This window comes from Nesoenas mayeri (genome assembly GCF_963082525.1).
Source record: "Nesoenas mayeri genome assembly, chromosome: Z".
Taxonomy (NCBI): domain Eukaryota; kingdom Metazoa; phylum Chordata; class Aves; order Columbiformes; family Columbidae; genus Nesoenas; species Nesoenas mayeri.
In genome coordinates this window covers 7,129,581-7,148,539 of record NC_137542.1, presented here as the reverse complement: position 1 = coordinate 7,148,539, position 18,959 = coordinate 7,129,581, and the positions used below count along the sequence as shown (strand labels likewise).

The window sequence follows — 18,959 nt, the reverse complement described above, 5'->3', positions numbered from 1 at the left end:
GAAGGCTGTAGAAGACACGAAGCACGGAGGGAAGGAAGCTGGCCCCATCGCCTACACTTCTGCAACACACAGGGAGATAGGACATGGTGTCTGAGTCCCAGATGTTCCGTCCCCAGCTCCTCTCCTGGACCACTGTGTGTGGTGCTTTAAATCTCCAGGGTGTACACTTTCCCATAATGAATGCTGTCAGCCTGAGAGATGGTCTTGATTGCTAGTAGAATAAAAAGCTGGGAAGAAAATGGTTGATGTGCAATACTTGGGAGGGTGTACAGCTCTTTGTTTTCCTGTCCGCTGTGGATAGAGCCCGTGTTTGCAGCATGGAAGAGTGCTCTGGCAAACTCCTGACCAGTTTCTCAACTGCAGCTCGGCCGCACATCTCCTGGAATTTGCTGAAGAGTCCTGTTGTGCTTATGGTTAAGGGAAGCGTGCTGGTTTGACTGAAATAGAGTTAATATTTTTCATGCTGTTAAAAACTTCTTTTTTGTAGCTAGTACAGTTGTTGTCAGGATTTAGTTTGAGAACAATAAAATAGCACTCTGGAACAGAATTAATATTTTTCTTCAAGTAAATTTCCAGTGGTTTTGAGTTGTAACTGTTCTCTTAGCCATTGTCCAGGACACAAAGGTCTTTCTGGGCTCTGTCTGAAGGTGTGAGTCACCTAAGAAGGAGGACATGGATGGGACAGACCTAGACCAACATCCAGGCTGAGAAGTGAGAATATTCCATGCCATCAGTGTTGTGCTTCATACTTAACGAGAGTTGGGCTTTCTGTCTCATTAGACCCATTCCAGTTCTGGTCTGTTTCCGTTGAGTTATGTTCAGGAGTTCCGTTTCTTTGTTTGTTTTCCCTGTTCTGCAGTTTTGCAGTTGCCTCTGGGCCTTTCTGCCTTTTTGGCATTTTTTTCTCTCTCTGGCATCAGATGTTGGGAACCAGGGGGCTCTCTTCCTGGGAATAGCTGCTCAGAGCAGATGGAATTTGTGAGGAATTGCATTGAGTATCTTTTATTTTATATTTTATAGTAGTAGTATATTAGTATTGTTTTTTAATTTTATTAAACTGTGTTTATCTCAGTCCATGAGTTTCTCACTTCCCTTTCGATTCTCTCCCATACTTGGGGTACGGGGAAGTGAACAATCATCTATTGTGGTTGTGATTGCTAGCTCAGGTTAAACCATGACAGCAAGGATACCTGATGGCAATATCAGGACTTAGCTGACTAGGCAGCAGAGAGATTGGAAAAGTGATAAACATATCTCACAGGGGGTAGTTTTGGGTTTTTTTTCTCCTGATCTCTAGTATCATTATAATTCTGGTTGTGCAACTTGTAACAACAGAATAATGGAAGAAGCTGGAAATGGGAGAGATGTTTGCAATTCAGTGTGTTGCTGCAGTTCCTGTGGGCACCTGCAGAATGTTTTTTTTTTGCCTTTTGCCTATAATAGTCCAGTGGCTACAACAAGTGACTTTACAAATAAGTTTGCTCATGTTTCCATACACTTGAGACTGATCTGTTGCCATCTGAAGGAGTGTGTTGTTGGGGAGGTTCCTGACTTGCTTGAAGATGCTGGGTGTGCAGTGATCTCCTGGTCGAGTGGGAAAGATTGGATGATTTCATTCATTGTTGGAGTTATTTCAGCTGCTTGATGTGACCTAAACAGTCTCCTCCTGCTGGTGGTGTCATGGAGACACCATGGATGTCCTTGGAGGAGGAGGTCACTCAGGGAGGGCGGCGCATGACATGAAAAGGAAGGTGAAGAGAGAAATAAATTGTTAGGATTTAGAAAAAAAAAAAAAGGGGGATATGAGATAAATATCCTGAGGTCATTTGCCAGCTGACAGCCTGATATGTGAAATCTATCTGAAACAAGAAATTTACTCAAGTCAGTTTTTATTGTAGATGCTGCAGAATTTTGGCTTGTAATTTCCCTGACAGTAACATTTCATAGTCCTCTGTGTTTTCAGCTGCCTGTCATATTTGCTCAGCAGAAAATAAAATGTTGGAAGCGGTACATTTATGTTTAATCTACAGCTGGCAAAGGAGGGATGACTCTGTGAGGAGTCTTAGTGCAGGGGTAGCACAGATTTAAAAAATCAGACAGTAAAGGCTTCTGCAGCTACGTCATGATAGATGTGCTAGCTAGAGCTGTATTTTTATTTGAACATCCTTTTTGTTCACTTAGATTCCATCTATATCCGTTCATCTCAGTTTTCACCTCTGCTCTGTACCAGTGCTTTTCTCTTTTTTGCCTCTCTAGTCCTTTACGGCAGGTCAGTGATCCTCTTCAGCTGAAAGAGGGCTGTCCTGGGTTGCCCTCTAATCTCAGCCTGCAACAGGTCACCTTAGATTAGTCTTTTGGGGGAACGGTTTCCTCCTTGTAGGATGTCTCAAGACCTGTAGGCCATTCAAAACCCCATGTCTCCTTGCTGCCTGCAGATCTGATCTGCAGTGCTGCGATGTGAAGAGACGCTCCTGGTCCTGTGCACCAGCACTCTTCTCGATCCGGCCATCTGGAATGCTGCTGTGCCAGGGAGGGTTTGCTTTGCTTCTGGTTGAGTTGTTGGGAAAGCTGTGCTGGCACTTAAAAACAGGAACTCTTCCGTTCTTTCGATAAAGGCGGATGGTCCTCAGCACTTGCACTTGAGCTGCTGACAGAGATTTTGGTCTCATCTGTTTCCTTGAAATGATCTGCTAGCTCACTCAGAAAACATGTTTATTGCTCCACCTTCCTTCTCTTGATCTTGTCAGAGTTGCAACTTCCACCTTTTTGCAATATTTTTGTTTCTGTCTTCCTGGGTTTGTGGAGGAGACCTGCTGGCTGGGGGAAGGTGAATTCGTTACAACACTCTAGCGGCTTCATTGAGTGATAATAACACAAATCACATAATAACACAAAGCTGTGTTTTAAGTTGCAGCAATATTTCCTGTGTTTCACACTTATTCCTATTGATAGTGCTGTCTATTTGACAGAAGGTCAACAAATTGTAACATATCAATAATTGGTTCAGTCAACGTTTGTACAGCTTTGTAAAGATTTTCTTTAAGACCTAAGTGGCTTAACAAGAAAGTCGTGGACAGAACAGTTTAGCCTGTGTCGAGATGTCCTATGAATACTCCCATGAGTAATCAATTTACCCTGGAACAGTAGTCTCAAGCTTGCAAAGAACTTGGTTTTCACTTTTTAGTTTGTTTCTTGTGCTCTCAGGTGTGCAGGCTGTTTATTTATTCACAACTGTGATGGTGTGACTTGCCCCAAGCCTATAATTTGTGCTTTGCTTATACTTCTTCCCTTCTGCAATGCTATAATAACTGTAATTAGTGTTGGGTTCTGTGGTGTGTGTTTGGTGTATTTGTTGCATTGACACAAGGTCTGTAACAGTAAGGTCCCTGTGCATGATGAGAACCGTAGATTTAATAAGAATAATAACAAGAATTGGCCAGATCTTTTTGCCCTGGGATTAATTAGTGGTGATAGAGAACATCATGATCTGAATGCCTATCACAGCAAGTGTGTTTTTGAAAGTTGACAGCCCTCACACCATTGCTGTCAAACCAGAAAGGGCAGGGAGTGACTCGGAGATCCTAACCTTCCATTTCACCTTTGGTGATGTTCTAGCCTCTGAAACACAATGTGAAAGCAAAGGAAATCTTAATTGTTTCTGCCTTTGATAGGAGTGATCTCCATGTAACTGTTGAGGCTGGTACTGGAAGCCATTAGATGGAAATACTTTAGGAACTGCGTGCAGCATTTCTTACAAGCCCATTAGGGGGTGCTCAGAAAAAGTTGTTTTCTTGCTGAAGCAATTTTAAGTTTCAACCTTAAGTTTCACTCTTTCCCCCTCCTTCCTTTTTTTTTAACTGCAGATCAACTTGAACGTGTGTTCTTGCGTCTTGGCCATGCAGAAACAGACGAGCAGTTACAGAACATTATTTCCAAATTCCTACCCCCTGTTCTCCTCAAGCTGTCCAGCACACAGGAAGGAGTTCGTAAAAAGGTAAGGGTGTGATTTACAGGAATGGGAGAAGGAAATACCCTTTTTGTACTGTGATTTACTGTACTTGGATGTTCTCTGTGGAGAAGTTTACTCTTTGAGGAAAAGTTATCATAAGCCTGATACAGAGTGGCTTTATTACAACTGTTAGGGCTTAAAGAAAAGAGTCATTGCTTGGGTCAGCAAGATCTTTTGCAGGTGTGTGGAGGCTGCATTTGTTTCCCCCTATTGCCTGTTCAACTCCAGCCTCAAAGTCATGTTAAGGCAATGTTAAGGAAAACAAAAGCTTTTTTTTTTCCATGACCATTCAGGCAATTGGAAAACTAATCTAATAAGAAGTGATAAAGTAGATGCAATATAATGGAAGGAGAAGGACAAACTTTATTTGACCCAGTGTCTGACGGTAGGCAGTGACAAAACCCTGCCATCCCATGTTGTGTGTCTCTCCTGCTATCTTTGTAGTGGTTTAAAACCAACAACAAGAAGTGCGCCAACATAGTTAATTGTGGTTGGAAAACTTAGACCGTTTTAATTGAATTGACAGTGTAGCTTTCAATAGTATAGATATACAAGCAAAAAAGAACATTTGTGTGATGGCAGTGTGCTGGCAAAGTGTATGTCAATACAGGTGTTCAGGTACTTCAAGCCCAGGCTGGATGGGGCTCTGAGCAACCTGCTCTGGGTGAAGATGTCCCTGCTCATGCCAGAGGGTTGGACCAGATGAGCTTTGAAGGTCCCTTCCAACCCAAACCATTCTGTGATTCTATTCCCTTCACCCAGCTTTAGAAACACAGTGTAGTTCATTCAGTCACCAGACGGATTGACTACACTCTATTTTACTCTGACTCCTCAAACTTAACTTCTCCAGCTTGGACTGCTAGAATGTAAAATTCGATTTTTCTTCTGATTGCCTTCATATATTCCTTTGTTGTTCTTAGCCCTGGCCTTAATTTTGAGATTGTCAGGTCAGTATTACTGCCTCATTTAGTAATTTGAACTTACTGTCCTCGTACATTTTCAGATCTAAGACATAGTCTAGGTGTGTGCATAAGCTTGCAATGCTTATACCTTCTCAATACATTTATCCTGAAAAGATAGTTCCTCTTGAGGCCACAGTTTGACAGATTAGTTAAGTTCAGCTCTAGAATGTCTTCTACCAAGTTGGTTACCTACCAGTGTCATGCAAAGAATGAATCCAGGGTAAATTCACGGTGCTGGTTCAGATGTGCTGCAAGAAGTACTGATGCACTGGCAGCATTTGTGCCAAACTGGGTCCTGTGTTGCTTTATGCAGCCCACGTGAAGCCAGCAAAAACAGAAGAAGTGGTCATACTCGGATGTGCAGGTGTTTGCCTGATTCCGGTCTGATGAGTACCACGGAATGAAATCCGTACTGCACTGATTTGGTATTAATGATTAGAGAAGCAGGACATGAGCGAAACCCTTACATATACCCACATCCAGACGTGTTTTTTTTCACCAGCCACCATGGGTAATTTGAACTAGTTCCTCAAACTCTGTTGTAGTCATATGTTTCTCTTTCTTCACAATAAAGTGTGTACAGACAGATTTTTCCTCTCTAAAATAACAGGAATTTGTGACTGCTGTTACATTGATTTTGCAGCAGCAAAATCTGATAGCTGTCAGCATTGCTTAGGTTGTCAGCTTATTTCTGGTCTAAGTTACATGCTTGTGGTCAATCTCTGGATTATATCTGGACATTACTTTGTTTGATACCTTGTCATAGAGTAGATGCAAAGATGTCTTAGCTCATATACTGCTCAGCAAGCATAGGGTTCTGCATTTTCCGCGACCAGCTTTAGTAACAGCAATTTACCGTGATCATAATATGGTGAAAACCAGATAATATGTGGGAACAGCAGGACACGTGGTTCCAGCTACCTGGATGATAAAGGGAGATAAATATTAACATGACCATCCAAATGTATAGTACTAACATGATTAAATCACAGCGATTAGTAAAAACATAAAGGGCCTTGGGCAGTTTATACAGAAGTATGTTTTTTATGAGTGTAAAGTGTGATAGCCCATGCCAGTGAGTATGATATCTCGGTTTGGAACACCACTGCCGTATGTAGGATGTGTGAATGTTGGGCCTGTGTGTTTGGAATAACATTTTTTGCAAAAAACATCCTGTTTAGCCTCTTAGTCAAGGCCCATATTGGTAAAGCTATACATTGAGAAAGGCTAATTAAAGAAGGCTCAGCTTGACTCAGCTCTGCTGGGCTCTGCTCTCACTACTAACAAGACCTCTGTGCATCTCTGCATCTCCATATGCGTTGATATGTTCTCATCGCTGCAGTAATGAGCCATCAAAAGCACGGGACAGCATGCCCACCCTGGCTTTTTGACTTCAATTGCTTGAAGTTGACATGCCTCTAGGAGTGGCTTTGTCTGGTTTTACTGGAGCTGAGCTGACTCCATTTAATGTCACATATTTTTGGGCCACCTCGCTTGAGAATCTGATAGGGTTTGTAGGCTGGATGCAGATGTTCAGTGTGGTTTCTCAAAACCCGTTGTTCCAGAGTGGAGATTGTAGTTTTTCAAGTTATTCTGTTCAGTTATGATGCCTCATTTAGCAGATTTACAAATGACACTTTGCTGCTGCTATGCCAAGAAACTGCTTTGTGGGATTGTACAGTCATGGAATAACTCAACTTGGAGGGGATCTCAGGAGGTCTCCAGACCAACTTCCTGCTTAAAACATTAAAACAGGGTCAATTATAAGTTCAGGCTGTGATGCTGAAGGTTTTATTGAGATGGGTCTTGAAAAACCTTGGAAGATAGAGACTGCACAAACCCTCTGGGCTACTGCTGCACTAGAGAGTCATTGTCATGAGAAAGTACCACTCTGCCCCTTTCTTGTTTCAGAGCGCCCTGTCCCCGGCTCTACAGCCACATGATAGAGCTGCAATGCAGGTTTCCAAACCAGGCTCTGTTTAGAGGGATGATAGCCAACTGTATAGAGAGAACTGGTCATCCTCAGTAGTAATTTCTTCCTGACATTTCTGCTGGTAGAGGTTATTGATGGTGGCATGGTTTGGGACTTCCTATGTGTTTGTCTTAACAGTGACCTCAGGTACGTCAGAGTGATTTCAAGGTAATGCAATCAATGTTGACTGGTGTTTTTTTCAGAGATTAGATAATCAGGAGACTCAGGCTTGATCTGTTTATAGTAGGCCTGCCTAGTGGACTGAGGATGACATATGGAGTCCAAAGTAGTAAAATAAAAGGTGGTTCTTATAAGTTTTTTGTTTTCTTCCTATCAGGTCATGGAGCTGCTGGTTCATCTGAATAAGCGCATCAAAAGTCGTCCAAAAATTCAGCTTCCAGTAGAGACATTGCTAGTTCAATATCAAGATCCTTCTGCAGTGTCTTTTGTCACTGTAAGTGTCTGTTCTTCCAAGAATAGTTGCTGATTTACTTGTAGCAAGCAGAATATTTGTTAAAGCTTCTGTATTTAGCTCTTCTAGGAAGTATGTTGTTGTCATGAGGTTGATGTTTTAAGATATTTTTTAAAACTAAACTTTATAATCTAGTGTGGGTGAAACTTAGTTTCATAAAACAACTACACAATTGATTCGGTTCAAATTATTAATAATTACTCTTGGTATTTCATGAATGCATGAATAGTCATTGCTTGTTTTGTAGTGGGTCTGTTCATTGTTACAAGATCCAGCAGACAGCCACCTATGCTGATCTTGATACATGCAGAATCAGGCTCTTAAAACATCGTGCAGGATTGGAGTCTCAATTAAAACATCCATATTTCTCTGAACATATGAAAACTTGTATTTTTATGTGGTTTTAGAGTCAGAACCTGAGCTGAGCAAGAAAATATTAAAAAATATTTTAAAACCTTTTTTGTAGATAGGGAAAATTCACTAGATGTTTTCATTCAAAGTAGTGTAGAAGTGAATGTAGTTTAAAAATTTTTTTTTGTGAAACTTTGAAGAAAATTTTCATTTCAGCTGTGCTAGATATATTGCAAATCACAATTGTGAAAAAAGTGATAAAATCACAGGGAAACTTGGTGTCCTTATTTGACTATTCAGTCATATGTAGCATAAATGGAAAATGTACCCTCTTATAAACTGATGGATAAGTATTTAGGCTCTAAATAGCAGTAACATAGAAGTAATCTCAGATTGTCTTTAAGCAAATGGGATTATCCGCAGTTCACCTTTTGGAGATGACTTAGGGTTTCTAGAGTGCATATGTTCTGTAGAGCAGTAAAAGGACCATCATGTTGGAAAACAAACTTGACATAAACTCTGCTTTTGGCTGGACATGTTAAAAATCTGTTTCCATTCACGTATCTCAGTGATGCAAGTTGTTTTGTGCTATGACGCTTCAGAAAATTTTAACGAGTGCCATCTACAAAGAAGTATAATGCTTCCCACTTCAACACTCATTTCAACCAGGTCATTGAACACATAACTAACTCTTATCTGTACAGTTCTTGGCTGGACTTGGATCAACACGATAGGAGCTGGATAGTCCAGTATTCAGTGTTGCTCTGCTGTGCTGCCCTATCACTGGACTCTGTTGGGATTGCATTTGCAGCTTGTTACTATGCTGATGTAGAAACGTATTTTCAAGAGATACCTTACTTATGACTTTGTATTTAATCACTATTGCTTTCTATTTCACTTCAGAAATAGGTAAGACAGAAAATTACATTTGCTTTCCTTGAAGCTGTTGCTTAGGTAAAGATGCTTTTGGTGAAATTGGCAGTGAATAAGAGAAGATGGAAAGGGGTTTTTGCATTGTTGTTTTCCTTCTTTCAAAGTGAAAGCTCAGCAAAACTCAGGGCTTTTCTGAGTGGGTCTTGCTGCACCTCTCCTTCAATAGATGTCAGTCTCATGAGCCTTAGAATTAAAAAATTTGTCTTCCAAAACATATGTTTCCAAGACCTAATTATGTAACGCAACATACAAGAAGAGTTTAAAGAACAAATATTTCTTTTGCACTGTTGCAATACTGTGTGCTTTTTCTACTCCTTTAGAATTTTACCATAATTTATGTTAAGATGGGATACCCCCGTCTGCCTGTGGAAAAACAATGTGAATTGGCTCCAACTCTTCTCACTGCAATGGAAGGGAAACCTCAACCACAGCAAGACAGGTATAGCTACTTATCCTTGGAGTTAATTCTGTTGGTGTTGTTTCAGTAAAATACTTTCTATCACTTGTTAAAAGTTTTTTTTTTCCCTTCAAGATTGCTTAGGATGTTCTTGGCTTGCACAATGTGGATCAGCAATTCAGTAATTTGGGTGATACAAAGAATTCATGTAGTCTAGCGTTGTAATAAGATACAGGATGTGCAGCAGCAAACTCCCTGTATGATAAGAGACCTGTGTTATGATGGATATGCCTGTCCGTATCCCCAATCCATCTTCATCAAATTCTGGTTTACAGACTAAGACCAGACCTTCAGTAAATATCCACTGTCCAGCAACAGGAACAGCAGTAAATGTGTCAGACTGGCCGCTCTGAATTGTGAGATAACCAAAATTCCTACTCATTTGAAACACTAAGTTGTAGTAAATAAAACAAACACTGAAGTTGGGAACTGCTGCATACTAAGAACTTCTAGGTTACTGTTAATTATGAACCATGCTGACACTGGAAAATGGCATTAAAATCATATTTTCATTCACTATATCAATGTGACAGTGTAAACATAAAATCTTGCTTCTGTTCATGAGATCAGTGTGAAAATACTTGATGGACTTCTCTAGGACCATGGTTTTTCTCTGTCCGAAAAGCAAGTACATGAGTGAAGAGAGCTTTGGGAAATCTGGCTATATTGCTATATAAGTATATTTGTCTGTGTGCAGTCTTTGGTGAAGCTGAACGGTGTTTATTGACTTCTGTTCTAGATAGGCTTGGATTTCAAACTTTAAATTTCTTACAGACAAGACCGTCCTAGACTGTATTTTGTGGCACAGTTACAAAACAACAGAAGTCTAGACAAAGGCAGTGACTTCTCTCTCCAGATGTGTGTGTGTGCATGCACAGAGATATATATGTTCTATTTTAAGCACAAATTCTAATATATCTTCTGCCTTCTGTTTTTAAGTATAACAGGTGGCAGAGACCACGAGATTGTGAATCAGTTTAACTTTTTCTAATACTTTTTTTTGCTATTAAGGACCAGGTTTGTTGTTAAAGGTTTCTCTCTTGAATGTTAAGAATAAATGGGTGTTGTTTTTTTTTAAATGGTTGCAGTAAATATAATTGTTTTTCAGCCTAATGCATCTTCTAATACCAACCCTTTTTCACATGAAATACCCTGCTGAACCACTGAAAGCAGCAGCTTCTCCATTTAATCTTGCTGAAAAACCAAAGACTGTACAGCTGCTTTTGGACTTTATGTTGGATGTTCTGCTTATGCCTTATGGGTAAGTAAAAGTTAATACCAGTCTTCTCTAGTATTGATGTGTTTTTTATGTGTGAAACATTACAAACTGCACCCTTGGAAACTCATTTGAAATAAACGGATATTTCCTAGCTCAAATTAAGCCAGTTAAATGTTTCAGTAAGATACAAAACAGGGTTCTAATTCCAAGAACGGGATCACCACCTTCCTTATTTAACAAATGTCTTTTTTCTATTTCAATAGATGTTATGCTATTCAGTCCTTGACCTCTTTTGGGATCAAAGTGAAGTTATGAGACATGTGAGCTATCTGTTAAATAACCGAACCTTTAAAATAGAAGCCAGACCAAAATGTGCGCTCACCTTCCTGCATTTGAGTTTTAAGGCTTATTCTGCCAAGGTCATAAGCAGGCATAATCTCTGAAACCTTATGCTTTCCAGAACTGAACCTTTAATAACAAGATTTGTCTTTCATCTGTCTTCTGATGAAAAATGTTTTAACTGTAATGGCATGTCTAGTTGTGAGCACAGTTTCTGAGTGCAAGAATGATTTACAAAGCAACTTGAATTTACTGATCACTGCTTGTTAGGAATCTTCTAGTTTATAAAATCAGTACTTTCTTAAAATCTGTTTTCCACTAACTTGTTTAGTGTCTTTGTATTGCTAGGGGAGCTTTTGCTTTGAAAGAAAATATAAGTAATTTTAACAGTAGAACACGTCTTTTTTTCTAGCAGTTTATTGATTTCTGTAGGATTTTTCTGAGCACCTAGCTCTTGCTCACCCAAGTGGAATGACTTTTAAAATAGCGAGCATGTGCTTTCCTCCATGTAGCGTTCCTGGAGGCTGTGCTCCCATCAAGTGCTGCAGGGACCACTTCCTCCTCATTTGAGAGTCTTGCAACTTGTAGTTTAAAATGCCCAGCTGTCCCATCCCAACAGATGGGATGAGTTAACTCTGAATGTGACACGTGCCCTGACTCAGGTGTGAGTTAACTCTGGGTTAATTCTGCATGGTTATGCAAAGTGAATGACTGACAATCACTCCAGGGTTCCAATTCAGTTATGAGTTTTATTAAAAGCACGTGTTAAAATACTGATTACAGCGAATAGTGGCTTGGCAAAAGTATTTTATGATATCACAGAACTTATCAATACATTAACAGCAAAAGTCCTTCTACGAGCAATGGATTGGCAGCCACTAGTAGCTATAATACAAAACTTAACAAGAATCCAACAGCAGAGCTTAAGATTATGTTACTCTTATATGTTCAAAAGGAGAGTGGTAGAGGAAAACTAAGGTAGAGAGAGAGTAAGGTATCACCACTCACAGAAGGAGAGGCAAAGAAACAGGGATATAGAAGAAAAAAGAGAGAAGGAAAGAGCAGAGAGAAAGGAAGAAGGAAAAAGTGAGGGATCCAGGCACTCTTGTGCCTCCGCAGCGTGGATGGCGAGACTTGTATGGCGATGTATGGCCTCCAGTGTCCCACAGCGAGGATGCTGGGGTTTGTAGCTCAGGAGCGCAGCGTCCTCCGGTGTCTGGTCCAGTTCCCGCAGCGAGGCTGGTGGGCGGAGGGTCCTCAGGGTGGTGGGTTCCCTGCCTGCGCTGTTTTAGGTGAGCCTTTTTACGGCTGTCCAAGTAGAGGAAAGTCTGGGGGGAAGGGGTGATTGCAAAAGATGGACAAGTCTTGACAAGTCCCGGGCCGTGTTGAAGGGTTTCAGCTTTTCGCCTTTTGTGCCAAGCTGGGCATATCAGAAGATGGAGGTATGTGCCCTCCGGCACATCCCCCAACTCGCGTATCTAGCTGACCTGGGCTGTGGCTCCTTAGCTTATCGTTGATATGTAAATCGGAGTTCACCCTATACTGAATGTGTCATTTCCTGCTACAATGTTTGAGGCTGATTCCTTTTAGCCTTGGACAATCCTGGGGCTGGAAGAACTAGTTTTGCCACAACGTTTCAGCCATGATCCTTATCAATACCCAGCAACAGCGTTCTCCTCTGCTCACAGGTCAGTTTGCCCAGGTTTATACTGTTATCTTCACCCCCACTCTGCTGGGGCTGTGGGATCAGCAGATTAAGTCCTCGGGGCTTTGCAGTGAGACCTCACTTCCTTTTTAGGTTTTGTACTCTGACCAACCACAACAATCTTTAACTACTGAGACCACGGCAGGGGTGAAAGCTTCATTTTCTTTCCAGAAGGTGCTCAGAGGGTGTCTTCAGTTGGCCTGTGGCGCTGGATGTCTGGCTCTAGAAGACTTGCTCCCTGGGGTGAAACTGCTTGCAGCTGTTTACAGCTAATTTATGGCTGCTAGAACTTGCTCTGTCATTGTGCAGTTGTGAATTAGCCTTGCTAGTCTGTCTGCAGTAAAACAACCAGAAAGCCTAACTGTAGGGCTTAAAACTCATAATCATGTTGAAATATTTAAACATTTTAACTAAAAAGACCTGAGATGAATGTTTATCCTTATTGTTGGGACTGTTTACTTCCTTTTGTTGCCTGTGCACTGAATGTGGAACACATGATGGCTGTCTGGAGCAAAATAATTGTTGTTGGTCTCAGCACTACAATTTTGACGCCTGCAGGTGTTGACCAGCCTCCGAGGACACATGGAGGGGTGGAGCGGCTTTTGTGAGAGTATGGAGATGTTCACAGGGCAGCTAGACTAGCCAGTTTCCAAAAAGCCTAAAATCTGTTAACTTGAGCCTTATACTTTTGCTTTCCTTCCCTGGCCAGTACTAAAACTGCCATTTTCCAATACTTTTTTTTTTTAAATATATATCAAGAATTGTTTCCTGCCACTACATTGTGTTGCATAGGGTTCATTATTTCCGTTGTTAGGTTTACGCTTTTCATAGAAATCACACAAATATTTTTAAAGCTTTTACTACACATTTTTCAAATGCAGTACTGTCAGAATATTTGCTTCTAATATGAGAGAGATCATTCTTTCTGGTCCATAACCTGATATAACTGTTTTCAGAAATACCAGTGGACCCTTCCCTTTCCTGACTGAGGTTTTTTCTCAAACAGTTATAATGATATTGTTATGGCTCCTGCAGGATATTTTGGGATAGCTGGTAGCTGAGTCTCAACTGAATAAAATTCTGTCCTATGTCAAAGTCATGGGATTAATTAAAGAAGAATATGTAAAGTCGGACAGATTATGTTTACTCCTCTTTTCCAGCATCTAATTCAGCTGTCAGTGTTGATGGGTAAAGCCTCTAATGAAACTCCTTTCCCACCTGCTTAGGTTCGTATTGAATGAATCTCAGAGTCGACAAAACATGCCCTCGGCGCAGGGGTCTTCATCGAGTAGTGCAGGAGGTCCTGGAATCCCTCAGCCGCCTCCAGGGATGAGCTTTTATGCAGCCAAAAGGGTAATTGGAGATAGCCCATGGACACCAGAGCAGCTGGAACAGGTACTTGCGACTGCAGGGCTGGTCCTCAATGAACTGGGGATGGTAACAGGGATGGCTGCAGACAGAGGAACAGAAGACCAGAAGGGTTATATGAATCTAACTCTGGCCAGGTCTTCAGTTGCCCTGAGAGAATTTATTGAGGGACTTTACATGATGGAGCTTTGTGAGATGGGGTGGGAAGCACCAGCACTGGTTATGATACCGTAAAATCGGCAAAGTAATCGACTCATAAAACGACGTTTTAAGGTTTAAAAGTAGCACTTCTTATTCAGCACCGGGGCTGGACTGGGGCTGTCCCTCCATAGGTCCGATGGTGGCTAGTTGGTCATACATGGCTTACATTGACAGGAAAATTACATATTCATTACAATTCTTGGACACCATTAACATATTCCATGCCTATTCTAACACAAGCTATCCATTAAGCAATGCTGAGCAACATTTGCATGTTTCTCAGTTACCTGTTTTAAGAGCATATGTCATAAATCTATGTCAATTTTAAGAATAGGTTGTGATTACCAAGTCCATAGATTCTGTGGTTACAGAGTCTACTTATACAAAAGATTCTATGGTTACATGGTTGGTTAATCTTTAAAGATTGCTACCTTAATATTCTCCTAAACTATATGTGTTCTATCATTTCTTAAAAAACAGTCTAATAATTAGATATATAGGTATCAGTTAGGAAGCAATCATGACTGCAGCCTACCCTTGTGTTTTCCTCCTAAAGGTAGTAAGGTTACAAAACTCTCTCTTGTTGATGGAGCATTCTTTTTTAGTCGGTAAGCAGCAGAGTATCCATAATTGTAGTGTTGATACGTATGTTTTCTTGTCAGTAACACTGTGTTTATGTTCCCCACTCTTGAACAGTGTAAGCTGGGGATAGTGAAGTTCATTGAAGCTGAACAAGTGCCAGAACTTGAAGCTGTTATACACCTGATTGTAGCCTCCAGTGATACAAGACACAGTGTGGCCACCGCTGCAGACCTTGAACTGAAGAGCAAACAAAGGTACAAATTTGAGTGTTTGGAAAAGATGTTGCTAGTGATTGTACAAAGCTCGCTATTGTAGTGCTCCAGAGAAGGTGAGCTCTGAAAGGAGGAAGGGTGCAGTCCCACACATACCTGCAAAGCTGACGTATATTCGCACAGGGCTGGGAATGGCGCGGCTCACAGTCTTGTAGCCGGCATTGCTTGGCTCCAGAGCTGACAGCTTTAGCTGTTTGTTTTCGGTCACCTTTGGTGTTGCTTTTGATCCATTTTCTTACTCCTTGGTTTCCAAATTCTCATCTGTGGATTATCGATGGTCAATAAACCCTTAGTAAGTGAGTCACGGACGGTCAAGTAAACTATATTGTCTTTCTCAGAAAAGTATACTTTCATTTAATTTGCTAAGGGTGTAAAGAGACTGTAATTGCGAAGTGGCCTATAGTCTAGGAAGTTTGGCAGTCACTGTTGTCTGCACTATTAAATCTTTTGCACATCTGCAGTCCACTTTTCATCATCTGAAGACAATGCTTCTGTCTTTAGCTTATCGAGAGGCCAGAGTAATTGCTGTTCATACCACTTGCTGAGTTATTGATCTTTCAAGATGTGCTGGCTTATGTAGTTTTGGAGCAAGAGAGGCCTGCCTTTGAAATGTGTAGGTGGCTCCTGTATTGCTAGAAGTATAGGGCTGTTTAACTTAGAGTCTGATGTGTAATGTGAAACCTCCTCCCTTGAGTCTATTCATGTGCCTCAGTGGTGGCAGGGGAGGTGATTCTAGTAAGTGACGACAGCCTGGTTAAGGAAGACAGTCTGTCCTTTGCTCTTTGTCTCATCTTTCCGTTTGTGTTGGTATTCTGTGCCTGGAGAGCGAAACACGTGTGGACAAAATGCTTGTTAATATGCAATGTTAAATGTATTTTATGATAAATAGATGCTACTTCACAGCTCACTTGGTCTGGAAATCAGTTGCTTCACTGAAAGAGACGGTTCTGTCTCATCTACCTTTTGAAGCATTCATGCTTAGCTTTTTTCTGTGGGGTATTTTTTGGATCTGTGTGTGTGTTCCAAACAGTCTTTAAAATAGCTAGTGTTAGATGCTTATTGTGGGCACACAGGTTTGTCTGAGAGACCAAGATGAAGTAGTCCTAGGATTAAAAATTTTCTTTTCTGTTGAAATGTCAAAGCATGTTGAAGAACATGGAGAAATTTGTTAACAGGTGACCGTTCTGTATTCAGGTGGTAGACTACCATGGTTTATATGCCTTGTTTCTGTGGGAGAGAAGGGAGCGTGTAGGTTTCTTACAAATTATTTGAAATTATATTGTCAGAATTTGTTGGTGAAATTTGTAATCACTTCACATTCTTAATGCTTATATGTTGTATGGATGTGGGGGGCGTGATGAGAAGTCAAATAAGATCTATTAAAACTCTGTTAAGAATATGAATATAATGCAAAACGCTGTAAAACACATATTTTAAAAAGTAATCAAGGATCAGAATCATAACATGTTGGTGTTAAATGTGTCTTTTTCTTTAGTTTAATTGACTGGAACAATCCTACTATCATCAACAAAATGTATAAAGTTTATCTTGGGGATATACCACTGAAAACCAAGGAGGTAAGGTTTGCATTCCGAGTTGCATACCTGCTTAATTTTAGTTGCTGTAATTTTAGTTGCGTTATTGTATTTGGAGAAGACACATATGTATTTCTTAGATCTGTTACTTCCTTTGATCTTTGCTTTCACTGAACAGTTTTGCTATTTAGTATTTTTTTTCTTTGTCCCAAGTGTGTTCTGATTTGCAGTAGAAGGCAATTTAGCTAACTTAAAAGTATGCCGTCTGAAGATGCACTATATTATTTCAACTTTCTTTCTGACAGGGATCTGTTCTGAAACCAGAAATGAAACGCGAGTCAGTCAGCACCCGTGTTAAATTAAAGATTGTTCCTCATCTTCTGCGATCCAGGCAAGCTGCAGAAATGTTCCCAGCTAACATTCAGGTAGTGCTTATGTTCCTAAGTTGCTCCCCCTAATGAGCCTGGTAATACAGTTCCTCCAGTCCTAAGTGCAGGGAAGGGCTGTTACTGATGACAGTGTTGAAAGAAGAAGGGAAATTAGAAAACCTTTGAAAGTGAGGCCAAACACTCTCTGACCTGCTCTGTATTTCTTCTGGCCAGGTGGTTTATGATGGACTCTTCGGTGCAAACACAAACGCAAAACTGAGAAGCCTGTCCTTGCAGTTTGTGCACCATATTTGTATCATGTAAGTAATTTAGAGTAAGCGCAATGTTTGTCATCTATTTGCCTAGAATGCATTCTGTTCTAAATATATAACTAAACTAACAGCAAAGAAAGAGTACTAAAACTCAGAAAGTAGGATTTTTTCCTTAATCCTGAAGTCTGTGTATGTACTTGCATGCTTAAACACATTAAGCTGTAATTTCTTAGCTTAATAAAACTGAGAAAAAATGATACTGAGACAAAATACCTCTAAGCGATGCAAAAGATAATGTTTTGTTTGTTGGTGTCTCTAATTGCAGTTGTCCAGAAAGTAAAATAAAACCATTAGGCCCAATGCTTTTAAATGGACTTACAAAGATGATCAATGAATACAAAGAGGTAAGCTGAAAAGTTCTTTCCTTTAGAGCTATAATTGTTCATACAAATACAAGCAAAAGACGATACCTTTATGTTGGAAACTGATAAATCTCTTTTTTGGAGATGGCTGAGGGGGATATCAAAGGACACTTTTTAAGCTATTTTGTTAGAAGAAGAGCAAATACTGTAAAAAGCTATGTAGGAAATCTGTTTCATTTGTTCAGCAGCTATGGATAGGTGCTTGGACACTGTTTGCGAAGTCTCAGGGAATGAGAGTGTTGTTAATCTAAAGAGTGAAGCCAGAGTAGCGTCTCACTGCTGTTACTCATTACTCTGGAGCACACAGGGGTTGCAGCTCCGGGTGTACAGCCTGTTGTGATTAGCAGCTGTGTACACCTGCTTGTAAAACCTTCCACCCTGTGTATCCATGGCTGACATTGCTCTGAGAAGGGTGTTACAAACCAAGTTGCAAACACCAGCAAGGCCTGAAGAGGTCTTTCCAGTGCCACTTCAGAAGGCAAGTTCCCCATGATACTCCTGCATGTATCTTAAGAAGGGCTGATGTTGCAGACCTCCTCTTCTGCAGCTTTGATCCTTTTGCTGGTTCATTTGAACTGTTGGATGCGACCTTCTGGCCTGAGTTGGTGTTGAGCACGTGTGCCTCCTCTGCCATTGGGAAGGACATGAAAAAAGGAGTGTTCAGGAGGAAGGAAGCCCATATATGAACGTGCTGTGTTGGTCATCTGCAGGATCTGTTGTGCAAACAGCTTCCTTTGTGTTATGCTGCTGTTCAGGGCTGGTGGGGAAGGTTTCTGTCCCTTTGCTAGTGTTTCATATATCTGCTGATTCTTCTTGGCTGTCTCTCTTGGAATAAAATGTGATTAGCTGAGAACAGCAGGGACATTAATGTTTTGTCAACAAGTGTGATTTCCTGTTTCTTTTGGAAAAACATGCTCCCTCAGTTCCTATGTAATGCTTTTGTTCTCAGATAACAATTATTTTATGTTCCAAGATTCTCTGTCCTTTAAAGCCCAAATGAGCACTTTGAAGATAGGATTTAAAGTAAATGTTTAGTTATAAAAGATATGCCTTTATGTGTTTCTAGTTTTGCTGAATTATATTTATTGTTTTATCATTCAAGGATTCAAAATTGCTGTCAATGGCATATTCAGCGGTTGGAAAGCTCTCCAGGTAACTGAAGCATCATTTAAGCAATGGGACATTAAATAATTTTTCCAGAGTAGTCTAAGCAGCAAGGTTTATGCCACCTGCCAATTTTGCAATTGAATATACAGTAGTGCAGAGAAAAGCATTCTTCTTGTGACATCCCCAGAGGTGTAAAAAGAAATATGTTTTTAGCTGATAGCTTTTCTGGCAGTGATTAATGGCAGCTCATGAATTATGCACATAATTTAAGAGATGGTTCCACTTTCTGGATTTCCAGAAACAAAAATTTAATGAATGTACGACAAAGACCAGAGGGCATGAAGCTGGACGAATAGCATGTTCAGTGGTGTGCAGATGGTCTAAGCAGTTGTTCACAGAATATCTTGCTTTCC

At 40.6% G+C, this 18,959-nt stretch overlaps 1 protein-coding gene across 4 annotated transcripts in view; it reads left to right on the top strand.

The window, feature by feature from the left end:
* Window positions 1–18,959, top strand: part of ECPAS (Ecm29 proteasome adaptor and scaffold) — a 72,110-nt gene that overhangs the window by 10,789 nt on the left and 42,362 nt on the right. For all 4 annotated transcript variants that reach the window (XM_080362573.1, XM_080362574.1, XM_080362575.1 and 1 more), the window contains exons 2-12: window positions 3,864–3,994; window positions 7,281–7,397; window positions 9,020–9,138; window positions 10,265–10,417; window positions 13,646–13,814; window positions 14,685–14,824; window positions 16,338–16,419; window positions 16,683–16,802; window positions 16,980–17,065; window positions 17,343–17,421; window positions 18,542–18,591. In XM_080362573.1, the coding sequence (XP_080218699.1) occupies window positions 3,864–3,994; window positions 7,281–7,397; window positions 9,020–9,138; window positions 10,265–10,417; window positions 13,646–13,814; window positions 14,685–14,824; window positions 16,338–16,419; window positions 16,683–16,802; window positions 16,980–17,065; window positions 17,343–17,421; window positions 18,542–18,591 (1,246 nt within the window). The remainder of the gene's footprint in view (window positions 1–3,863; window positions 3,995–7,280; window positions 7,398–9,019; window positions 9,139–10,264; window positions 10,418–13,645; window positions 13,815–14,684; window positions 14,825–16,337; window positions 16,420–16,682; window positions 16,803–16,979; window positions 17,066–17,342; window positions 17,422–18,541; window positions 18,592–18,959) is intronic.